This window comes from Sceloporus occidentalis, unplaced genomic scaffold (assembly GCF_023333645.1).
Source record: "Sceloporus occidentalis isolate IW3139 unplaced genomic scaffold, rSceOcc1.0.p SCAF_2, whole genome shotgun sequence".
NCBI lineage: Eukaryota > Metazoa > Chordata > Lepidosauria > Squamata > Phrynosomatidae > Sceloporus > Sceloporus occidentalis.
The window spans coordinates 142,039,176-142,052,045 of record NW_028316982.1 but is presented as its reverse complement, the minus strand read 5'-3'; the positions used below and the strand labels follow the sequence as shown (position 1 = coordinate 142,052,045).

Here is a 12,870-nt window from a genome sequence, read left to right as displayed (position 1 = left end):
AAAAGAAAAAGTAAACAAGTTGAATTCTTATAAAACATTCTCAAGGAAGTTCTTTACTCCATTACTTCTCAACTTGAACATTCTTTCCAGCAAAACATTTTCAATCTGTTTTCATCACTCCTGTTTCCATAAGAACCTGGCCAGGATCTGGCATGTGAACTCTTCTAAATGCATATGGTGATATATATCTAGAAGAGGTGATATGTATCTAGATCCATATCTCTTCTTTTAGATACATGTCCCCAATGACTCAGTTTCTTCTTCTTTCTATAGGCTCATGTTCCATAATTTTTAACCAATGACTTTGAGAAAAGCAATCTCCATTAGAATGTACTGGTATCTAGGCTTACAGAATGCAAATGACATTCCACTGGCATGTAAATCTTACTTCTAAACTGAGGTTGTTTGGAAATCTTATATTCCAACTTCTAATCCACCATATGTTTGGGATTTTACATGCTAGAAAAGGGAGCTGTCTGTATCTGAGAGTCTCATTTGGGTGCTGGCCACTGGCAGGAGATACGTGTGTTCCAGATATAAGACAGACTGCTTTATGCTCTGCCTCAGCTTCAGCAGAATATCTCATTACTGAGCCCTCACTGATCTAAATCAAATTTTCCACCATTAACTGGAAAGTTCAGATAGTACAGAAGTAAACTTGTAAAATTACATGTTTCAACAAAGGATGTAAAGAATATTTGCAAATGGGAGAATATTTTCAAATAAACATCTCCTCAGTGGGAGATGCCTATTGAAAAAATTACTATAGGACGTAAGAATTTTTATCCTTGAATATTTCTCCCCCCATTTTGAGTGGGGTCCTCCCACCCATGGCTGAGATGTTGTATTAGGAGATGTAGTTACAATAATGGAGGTCTGTCATCGTAGCTACATCTTCCAACACAGCCGCTCAAAGCTCTCCTTAGAAGCCAGGCAGTGACACCAACAAAGACATTTCTAATGTACTGGGGAGCAGGGTGGTGAGTGAAGCAAGGTATTTTCTCACATGTAATCATAGGCACCTTGTGGAGTTGCAACTACTTGTTGGGAACTGTGACACTGTTGGGAGAGGAGGTAGTTGTTTCTTCATAAACTGCTCCTCTCCCCCAGGACCTCAGAAATCACTGTGTTGGTGGTGCTTCCTGGCTTTTTAGGTAGGTTGGGAGGGCACTCTAATTAATTCAACATTCACGTTTTTACATCCAACTTACAACACTGAATGTACCGAACAGGATAGCAGCTAACTTTTTTTATGGCAAACCCCACTATTTTCTACACACACACACACACACACACACACACACACACACACACACACACATATTTGCAGGAATGAAATTTTCACAGAAGAGTCCTGCAATGTAACATATCCTAATCATATGCTAGAATCCACATTATCTTGCCAAGTAGGAAGAAAAACTTGGGCTTTCTCCCCCAGTATTGCATGCAGTGAAACAAGCAAAGATTTTCACTTCTACTTCAGTTGAAAGGTTAATTTAGAAATGTTCAGGAGCATAAGCATCTCCTATCATTTTTGAGGATAGGCTATAAAATTCGGAAGAAATTATGCTCCCCAGAAATTATTGGGGAAAGACAAAAGGATGGTGAATTACAAATTGAAAATTAGATGTTCCTATCTTCCAAAATTACCTCATTTCTTACATATACTCATGTACATATAAGTCTAAAACATTTAGTCAGCATATAGACCCAAAAAACCTGGGCCAACTTATACACATGTTTATGTAAGTACCATACATTAATGCTCATAAAAATGGAACCATCCCCTTCTCTAGTAGATTGGCAAAAAGTGAGAGCTTAGTCTGTCCCCAGAGAACCTAAAATTATCAGGCACCAACCCCCTCTACTCTCTCCACCATGGTGCTGCTTCTGGCCATTTTGAATGCCTGGGAAGGGAAAGAAGCATTGAGAGAGTAGAGGAGGTCAATGTTTCTTTTAGGTCCTCTAAGGGCAGACTGAGCTCTCATCTTTCACCACTCTACTCAGAGAAAGGAATATTTCCTTTTATGATACGAGTTAATACCGTACCTTAACTCTTGCCCTTAGATCTTTTTTGACATGTCTTCTTGGCCTGCCTGCCCCTGGTAGCCTCCCTCACAGATCACACAGCCACCATTTGCTCCTCATCTTTCAAGCCTTTAGGATGAACAAAAACAGTTATGTCTCCTTGAATGTTATAAGTTACTTGACTTCATTGTCTCTTGCTTTGTCCTTTACACCCTTTGTTATATGCCCCTAAATTATACATTTGATTTATCCACAGGTCATATCAAAATCCATAAGTTTGCCCCTAAAAAGTGCCTTTGACTTATATGTGAGGTTGACTTAGACATGAGTATATACAGTAAATTTCATGGCATAAAAACATAGCACTGAATGAGGATCTGATTTTTATCCCAGTGCAGTGTTTACTGTTTTAAAGTCTTGGATTTTTTTCATTTAGAAGAACATTGGTCACCTCAAGAAGCATCCTTCCAACATACAATTTCACATGATGATACTCAAGATTTCATAGAGAACCAGCATGGCTTTATTCAACATGCAGTTTCAATTAATATAAGCACATGACTGTTTCAACTACAGTCAAAATGATCAAAAATGATCCATGATACAAGCCATGATGTTATCTGTATAATCTGTGCTGATGTTCTTATGGATTTTATTTATGTTTGTTTATGAGGCTGCCATCCTTAAGGTCATCTCCCAGCCCAAGTCCTATTTATGTCACTGAATTTTGCATATGCAGAGGACTTTGGGGATTGGGAGATAAGGAATGGGAATATCATTACTAAATCCCACCTCATATAATTTACAGATTTTAGCTGACCTAGAAAACCATGCACTTTTTAAAGATGACTTGGAATGTCAGAAGCTGATTCTGGAAGCCATGAAATATCATCTTTTGCCAGAAAGACGAACTCTTATGCAAAGCCCAAGAACTAAGCCAAGAAAATCCACAGTTGGAACCTTGTATGCAGTTGGAGGAATGGACAACAACAAAGGTACTTATTAACAGGTTTTTAAAAACACACTTGGCAGAATATTTTCCCCTTATGATATTTTAAGATAACAGAACATAATTGAATCACTGTGTAGCAGCCCCTTTCTGTTATTTGCTCAGATGAAAGAGAGAACTATTCAATTGAGAAATGCATGGTCTGTAAACATTTAATTTCCTAAAGCCATGACATAATTTTCAAGTGCCTGGTCTACAAGATATTAAGTTAACAAGCTGCATATGGATCTACCTGGATTTAAATGGCTTAGGTAGGAAAAGGGAATGGCTAATTCTTGAATAACATATAAATGGCAATGGCTAATTCTGGAATAACATATCACTTGGAGAGAAGTAGTGTCAACAAGATTATACCTGACAAAGCTAAGGCAGTAATACCAGCAGCCACCCATACACTATCCCTGGAAATGCTTCTTCTGTCCCCCAAACATTTAATGTATTAAGAACCCCAGTGTGGTGTAGTGGTTTAAGTGTTGGACTAGGACACAGAGAGATTAGAGTCTGAATCCCCACTCAGCTATGGAAACCCACTGGATGACATTAAGCAAGTCACATTCTCTCCACCTCAAACACAGGAAAAACCCCTCTGAACAACTTCTGCCAAGAAAATTCCACTATAGGTTCACCTTAGGCTTGCCATAAGTTAGAAATGACTCGGAGGCACACAGGAACAGTGCCCATATTAGCTATGCCTAGAAGGCACCAGTGATCTCACGGTATGTCATAATGTGTCACTATAGTGTCACCCAATGAAGTGCTCATGTAGCGATCTACCAACAGCAGACAGAGGGAAAGAGACAATAGTGCCTTCCTATGCTATAGTACAATTAGGGTTGGCATAATTGTCCACTAAAACCTGGGACAAAATGTGGAACAAAATCTAGACCAAACTAACTGCAGGACAAAACTCAGCCCAAAATGTAGGACATTTAAGAAAAATGGAGGACCTTAAATGTCCCACATTTTGGGCTGAGTTTTGTCCTGCAGTTATCCTACAGCTTGGTCTAAAATTTGTCCTACATTTTGTCCCAGGTTTTAGTGGACAATTATGGCAACCCTAAGTACAGTGGTTCCCAAATTTTGGCCTTCCAGATGTTTTGAACTTCACCTCCCAGAATTCCTGACTGCTGGGGCTTCAGGGAACTGAAGTCCCAAACACCTGGGGGACCAAAGTTTTGGAATCACTACATAGTGGTATGAGGCTGTATAGAAGAAACTTAGAGGGGTCACAAGAATTTTTTTAAAAAATAATTGTTTTAAATTGGTGTTTTATTAAAGAAGATTGTATGTAATGCATTTTTAAATTGATTTATAGATTCTTTTTTAACTTTTTAATGTAATGTATGTATGTATTTTTAATGTATGGTGCAAGCCACTTTGGGTCTCATATGGGAGAAAAGTGGGATATAAATTAAAGAAATAAAAATAAGCAAACAGATGCTCATTAGGGATCACTTTGTGAGTGACAGTGAGAAAATATATTATCATTTGATTAATGCATGTCACCAGCATGGGTCAAGAGCCATTCCACTGCATTAACTGCCACAATACTGAATATTTGCAGCAAGGTGTTATAAAAACAAACAAACAAACAAACAAACAAACCAAACAAAAACACCAACAACATACCTTTAAAAGCAAGCACACAGGGAGCACATGCTTAGTTTTTAAGTTTTCAAGTTCTTCAAGTGGAGATAATATGAAACTCTTGGTGAGTTCAGTAGAGACTAGTGTGTTCTCCCAAACCAAAAATTGGTTATCCCTATCTTGGTACTTTTTTCATTCTACGTCTGTTAGGCTGCATTCACACTCTTCTTGCTTGCTCATCTCTAAGGTTGGAGCCTTTTTTTAAAACAGAAAAATGAATCATGAGAATTGGGCTTTCTTTAGCAATAGGTGGAATAGAATGTCTGGTGATCACTAACAAAGGCAGCCATGCTTCTATTTTCATTTACTGGTGCGTGATTGGATGCAATCCCCATTATAGGGCTTCTGGTCCTTAAAGGCAATTTATGTACTTCACCCTGTTGCTTATGATGGGGAGATCATACCAACAAGGTTCAAAGAGTGGGATTCAAAGACTGAATTTCAAAGTGTTGAAAGATTGAGGACATCTGTTTAACATAAATTAAAGATGCATCATTGAGCAGAGTCTTGGGAAGTCAATTGTCATGACAAAAAAAAAAAGGAGGACATGAAATAGCTTATAAAGCATTGTTTAAATACTACATAGAAATAACCATTAATCAATCATATGATAACAATTATTATACAAATTAACCAATCATAAGTTAGCATTCATTCCAAACTAGGCCTGTCTAACTTGTTCTTCATTTGCACATACCACCTGAATGTGCTGATTATTTATGCCTTGTGTTTTCACAATATAAGTGGCGTGCTGATTCATATTAAGGATCATAATTAGGTGGAATATCTTATTTTTCACTACCTAGTTGTTTTGCTCACATCAGTGGAATTTTCCATTAGCTTACACGACAAGCTTCCTTCACTTTAAAGGCTTCTGAAGAAGCCTCTCTATAATTTTTTCTTCCTTCCTCTCCTCATTTAGCCTTCTCTAAAGTGGGCTATTGCAATTCAGTATTTGCAACTTCTCTCTACACTGTAACAAACTTGGTTGCTTGCTTTTTCTTGATCCTGAAAGGTAAGCACCATTTGCTGTACTTTAGCATTTTTGTGAGTGGGGAGAGTTTGTGTGTATATATGGATTGAGTTTCCAAGCATAGAGCATAAACTAGCCTAAGAAGCATGAAATGAATCCATAACACTTTCACCTGTATTTACAAAAGTATGCTCACCCTAAGAGGACTTTGAACATTGATCCAGTATGGGTTTTTTTCCATATTGCAGTAGGCTGAATTGAAGAATTTCTTTCTCCTGAGATGCCTGTACAACTGGAGTACGGGAAGAAGTATGGAAGGCATAGAGGCTCTTTGTCTTAACATATGGCCTCCTTTTCCCTGACAACTTTCTCTCTATGTGAAGCTGAAGGATTTCATGGCCAACATCCATAGTTTTTGTGAGTTTTGGGTGCTATGAGGCCATGGTCTATAAGAATTTATTCTTGATGTTTCACCAGCAGCTGTGGCTGGCATCTTCAGAGAAAGATGCCATCCAAGCTGCTGGTGAAACATCAGGAATAAACTCTTCTGGGACACAGCCTCATAGTCCAAAAAATCCACAAAAACTTTCTTCCTTCTTGCTTAGCAATGCATGGGTGTGTCAGTCTTGCAGCTCCAGTTACAGTAATGGAATTGGTATTCTTAATGGACCTTGACTCCTGACACACATACCCATAAAGCTTTTTAGGAAATATTTTATTCATGTCATATCCTTCTTATTTTCTGTCTCCTTAGTTGTTATTTGTGAAAAGTACTCCCTTTGCCCACGTTCACTTCTGTTGTCTATTTCTTTCATTTCTTTTCTCATCTAGCATGTGGTAGCAGAATTTCTGTGTGCTAAAATAATTTCCTGTATTTAAGTTCCTGTTTCCTGTAAAAATAATCAATCAGATAATCATTTACGGACCATTGTGGAAAATCAGAAAAACACAATCTCATTAGTTCAGATATTCTGTGCATTATAAGAACATAAACTAAAAAATATGTAAGCTCTATAGGTTTTCTGGCTGTCCACCGGTGAGGAAGATTTGCTCCATACCAGTCCACTCCATCACACTTTGGACCTTGAGTAGTGGGTCCTGAGTTAAGGGCAGAGTTGTGAATATAAAGAGATTTGGAGTTTCTTGGCATGGTTATTTTAATTTTTTATGAAGATTGTGAAACACTGACTTCTTTCAAAGATGTTTTGGAATCCCATAGGCAGAACAAAATCTACAGAGTAAATCATATCAGGAACCTAAGCTGTAAAATTATTGGAGAGGAAAATAAAAGTTGAAGAGCAAAAGAGATCTCAATAAATAATTGAGTAGTTTGATATAAAATGCAGAATACTGATTGATCTTCTGTCAGGTGTTTCAACCTGCTTCATTGTTCTAGGAGAAGTAACACCAAAGGGATAAGCTGGATGCAAAAAGGAGGGGAGTAATAATGTTGGAGGTACTGTGATTGAAAAGGAACGAAAGAAAATTCTGAAACCAGAGCCCTAGGTTATCTCAGTTTACAATGAATCATTGTCTAGAGTGAACACAGAGAAAATAAAAACAACTCAGCCAAGAAATCTAGCTTTAAGAAAAAAATCAAACATACAAGTAATGGAAAGAGATAAAAGATGGTCTGCTGAAACAGTAATCAATGTTATTTAATCTGCATATTAAATCTAAAAATATTCAAACAAATTAGTTTTCAATAAACATAAACAGCATGTGCATTCAGTACTGGATGGTTAGAAATACGAGCACCCATAATATCTGTGGAGGTGTGGAAAATGTTTATACTTTTACACCTTTGAATGCAAGTGTGTTTTGTCTTAAAATACCAGTAAATATTTGCCTTTAATCAGTTTTCCTTTGTTTATAACTGTGGAAGTTATTTCATATTGACTTCCTCAGGAGAGTATTCAGATTGTGAAAAGATAAAAAAAAGTCCTTCTAGGGAAAGGTTGTTATTGTATACCTTCTTACTGTGTGTAGTCATGCATTTGCGTGTGTTGTGTGTTTTCAAGTCATTCCTGACGTATGCTGGCCCTATGTAAACCCTATCATGGAGTTTTCTTGTCTTTGCCTTCCTCTGAGGCTGGGAGTTTGTGACTTGCCTATGGTCATCCAGTGGGTTTAATGGCTGTGTGGGGATTGGAATTCAGGTCTCCAGAGTTCTAGTCCAACACTCAAACCACCACACCATGCTGTAGTCGGTAGTAGCTGTTAAACTGCACTATAATAACAATTTGCTATAAAGTCCTATACAGATCTTCTTAGAAATAAGCCCCATTGAGTTCAGTAGGACTTATAATGAGGTAAGTGGATTTAGGGTTAGAGTTTAAGAGTGGTTATGATGATGACTGTGTATGCTTCATGACATCCTTAAATTGTCATTCTAAAATGAAATATAAAAACAACCATTAGATTTATAAAGTGAGTATGTGTGTAGGTAGAAATGTGTTGTGCTTCAAACTTGAAAAGAGAGAACCAAACTTTCTTATATAATACTTCTAAAAGAATAGCCCAAACCAATGTTTTCTTATATTACAGCTGTAGGATCAACTGCTCCATTTATCAAACTTGAATGTGGTCTTCTTGTATGTGGAGCATCTGTGGATGTTCAAGTCCCATTAAATATAGTGGTGTAGTAAAATGGTGTCCCTCATGTACAATGTAAAAATCAAAGTTTGGTTTTAGCAATTTATATATTCTTTTATTATTTTAACCCACAGATGGTTGAATCCATTGATAAGGAATCAGTGGATGGAGGAAAACTGTATTACTGAAAATTAGGTTAGGAAAGATATTTAGCAAGAAAGAAGGGGACATAAAACATAGATTTAATCCTAACTGAAAGTAAAGGGACTTAAAATGGTTATGGCTACTTTGTGTCACTGGTTCCAATAGATTCATAACAACTAATGCTGCAGTCCTAGCTTGATCAATGGGCTATCCATAAACCTTCTGGTGAGAGAGGAGGTGGAAGTAATGGACTTTTTCTGCCCCTCTTCTTAGTTTAGTGCGACTGAAAAATATAAGCCAACCTGAGTATAGGTGACTGGAATGATTTTGGGCCTGGCTGGAGACCAAAGTCACAACCACCTGACTCTCAGAAAGCCTCATTTCAGAATCTTCCTCCCATTACTGAAAGACCACCCATGAAAAGTGTGTACCTGTGATCCTCTTTGTGTAAATGTACACATACCACTACTACAGCTTTTCTCCAGAGCATAATAATCTTCTACAGCCTCTGGATCTAGAAGTGAGGACTGCCCTGAATCATTAAATGAACAGGTCCTATCCAAAGACTATAAAAGTTATCGTTCTCTTGACTTTTTAATGTGTGTTGCAACCATTTCTGGGGGAAAGTATTGTCCAATGAACACATAAATAATGAATTACATTTAATTTTTAAGGCACTTTAATCTCTTATATGCTAACTCATTTTTCTGGGATTCTGTTTTGTCATTTAAGAATGCTTGGTTTGGATTTGTTGATTTGACCAGCAACTTAACATTTGTGTTGAATCTTCTATGAATTTATAAGCTTTCCTTCCTCAGTTCTGGGGATTAGTATTTCTGGTATTTCTGATTCTGATTGGGGATATGGCTGCACAAAATTGTCTGGCTGAATTTATCAGCACCGGGTAAATTAAATGTGAATAGTGTTCAAACAAACAGGTTTTATATAGCTATAAAATTACAGTTAAGTTTGATAGTCATGTATAATTTTATTTTTATTTTTATTGGTCCTGTAGATATAGTTTCTGACTATGTACCTAGAGAGGTCGGTGAATAGACAAATTGACCTTGGGCAATCTATACATCTCCTGAAGAATAAATCCAGATCTAATTTGTTAAAATTATTGAAACTTTAAGTGGTATTCCATACATAAAAGTTGTAAGTTAGAACTCTTTGAATTATAATTAAAAGAAACACCTTTCTATTTACTTGGAAGTCCTTGGTCTATTGTGCTATTAAAAATATTTTTTATATTTCATATCCTAATAATTTAAAAGGAGAGATCTTACGGAAGTACGTTAGGGTGTACTAGAAATGCTTGCAGCAGGGACAAAGTAATAAAAACATATACAAAGGGAAAGAGAAGCATTCAAGTGGCTTTCATAAATATTTCTGACACAAAGAAATGAACAGTATTCTTAAGGGCAATGCACTGGCAACATTGCGGTCAGTATCTGCACCCCCTGGATTAATCCATTTGCTTTTGTGTTTGTGGTGTGATTCTATGCAGTGTATCTTATAAACAAATTATAGTAGGTCAGCAGAACCATGTCACATACACTGAGTTGCTGTGCACATATAAGAACCTCCCACTGCAGTAATCTAAATCAAGGAAATTTTTGAAAATTTCCAAAGTGTGCTTTTGTCCCCAGCTCCAATTCCTCTTTTGTTGCTTTGCATGCATAGAGGTTCCCTTGATGGACTACCTCTTGGAAAACTAGAGTTTAGAGCAACCTCCTATGGTCAGAAGGACTCTGTTGTCTTCCCTTTTACTATCTGAAATTTTAGAGATAGGATGTCTTCAAAATTGTGCATGAAATCATTGAACTGTCTCAGCTGCTTTGCACAGAAGGCTGGTTTGAATGAATGGTCTTTGGGAAAGTTCTTATTGGTTTAGACATTAATTGAGCTATTTTCAGATTTTCAGGGGGAATAGTTCAACATTTCTGGGCCAGTCATACATGAGCAGGTGAAAGAAGAATCTCACTTGTTTCTGTTCTCTTGAAATAAAATATCCAGAAATAAAAATGTCCATAGTATTATAGAGAAGATGCTTGTTCAGTTTATGGGACTATGTCTTTGGTCCATTTCATATTATTAAAATCCTTCACTTATGCCATAGTTACCCAAAATAAGTAAGTTGGGGCATTTTTTTACGGCACATGGAACACACACACACACACCCTTCACCAAGCATCAAGCAATCTATAACCAACCTACCTCATTACTTATAACCATAGACTCTCATTGACACTGCTTTAACTGCTGTGGCTCAGTGGTATGAAATTCTGGGATTTGCAGTTTTATGAGATAATTAGCTTTCTTTGTCAGAGAATTTCAGTACCAAAAGAAACTGCAAATCTCCATTTTCCATAGCATTGACCCATGACAGTTAAAGTGGTGTCAAACTGAATTGTTTCTGCTTGCAGATTAAGCCTCAGTCTCAGAAGCTTATCTCACACATTATTTCCCCCATTATGGAAATGGAAAGGGGACTCTTGGGGCCGCACGCAACTGGGGGAAAATGGATTTTATCGCACAGCAAATTGTCATCAAAATGGTCCTGTTCTCTCCTTCGATGCCAAGCCGTCCCCATTCAGTGCTGAGGAGCATTAAATGTTCGGGTTGGAAGTTTTCCAACCGAGCAAAATGGCGCCCCTCAACACTGAATGGGGATGGTGTTGCGAAACGGAATGGGGCCATTTTGAGGACAATTTGCTGTGTGATAAAATCCAGTTTTTCCCAGTCGCGCGTGGCCCCGAGCATCCCCTTTCCCTTCCCATAACAGGGAAAATAATGTGAGTGATAAGCTTCTCAGTCACCTGTTATTATTATTATTATTATTATTATTATTAAGCTTTATTTATATAGCGCTGTAAATTTACACAGCACTGTACATAAAATCATTTAATTAGACGGTTCCCTGCCTTCATGCTTACAATCTAAGAAGACACGACACAAAAGGAGAAGGGAATGGTTGAGGGGAAGGGGATCAGGTCCAGCATTCTTCTCTCCCTCTGAGGCCTGGACCATGGCAGATGGACAGATGGAGGGATCTGTATCTTAAGGATAGGCCTGATGGCATTGGCCTACCCTCTCTCCCCCTCTGAGGCCAGGATGGAGTTGGATGCCTTCTGAGAGGGCGCAGTTCCTTTAAGGGAGGCCTGATGGCAGTGCCTCGTCTTCACTTGCCAGGATACTCCAGAGGCTGCCCAAAGTATCTGGCCCTGCAGCTGCCTTGACCTGCCCCCATTACCTCAGCCTCTGTTCCTGTGCCATGGTGGTTGTCTATGTGAGCATGCTGCTGAGCCATTTAGTGTGTCTGCTGCCAAAGTTGGTTGCTTGCCTCTGAGGTCAGAATAAGTTGCCTAGCAATGGTCTCATGGCTCTGACCTCAGAACAAGTGACTTGTAGTGATAGAAGATGGCATGACACAGGAATAAAGGGGAAATATGGAGCAACAGGTATGTTATTTTACTGCATTCTAAGACTGTCATAGCCTGGTTCTGGAACATGCTAGATGTTCTTCAGATTGCTTGCTCTGGTACCAGGGCTTGGGACATGCATTCTAGAATGGGTGTTGGTGTTGGTGGTATGGGCCTTTTGGCCCAGGCAGACAAGATCTAAGTCCTCCCTACAAAGTCTAACAGGCACATGGATTTACCTCCGTAAAGGTATATTTGAGTGTTAGGTTGGTGGCACCCTATTTGCACACCTAGTAATAGCAATAGTAATATAACAATAACAAGTACATTCTATACTGCTTATTAGTGAACTAGCACTCCCTAAGTGGTTTACAGTGTATAAGTCAATTGCCCCCAACAAACTGGGTACTCATTTTACCAAGCTAGGTACTCATTTTACCAATCTATGAAAGGATGGAAGGCTGGGTGGACCTTGGCCCCCTGCCGAGGATTGAACTCACAACCTTATGGCTGCAGTATTGGCATTTTACCACTGTGTCACCAGGGCTCCCTAGTAAGACCATCACTGGGATGAAAGTGCCACACAGATCAGTGGAGCTAATCCCCAGATTAGTTTACATAGGACTGCAGTCCTACAAGAGTGATTTAATAGCAATTAATTAGTAACATAATGCCACGTTTTGTGACATACCAGCATAATGTTCATGCTTAAGCGCAAACAAAATAAAGAAGCATATTAAAGGTATTTAAGTTGCTTCAGTGTTCACATTTTTTGAGTATGTCATTATTACTTGAAGGTCTTGAGTTGCTTTTAAAAAAATTATTTCTGTTAGGTCTTTTCTAATGCCAGTTCTGTTCTCTATGACTGATAAAACATTTAATACAGTAAGCGTTTGATGGAAGAACTGAACAATATTCTCATTTTCCAATAGGCATGATATATGAGACACTTCTGGAATACACAGAGAATAGTGTGGATTTTCACTCTCCAATTGCTCTCCAGTGTATCATTTTACCCCAAACATGAAAGAGACACTAATTAGTTCTTC

The 12,870-nt window shown here is 38.1% G+C and overlaps 1 protein-coding gene across 2 annotated transcripts in view; it reads left to right on the top strand.

Annotated features, from left to right (window-relative positions):
- Positions 1-12,870, top strand: part of KLHL1 (kelch like family member 1) — a 193,180-nt gene that overhangs the window by 131,126 nt on the left and 49,184 nt on the right. For both annotated transcript variants that reach the window (XM_089507962.1, XM_089507961.1), the window contains exon 6: positions 2,837-3,023. In XM_089507962.1, the coding sequence (XP_089364088.1) occupies positions 2,837-3,023 (187 nt within the window). The remainder of the gene's footprint in view (positions 1-2,836; positions 3,024-12,870) is intronic.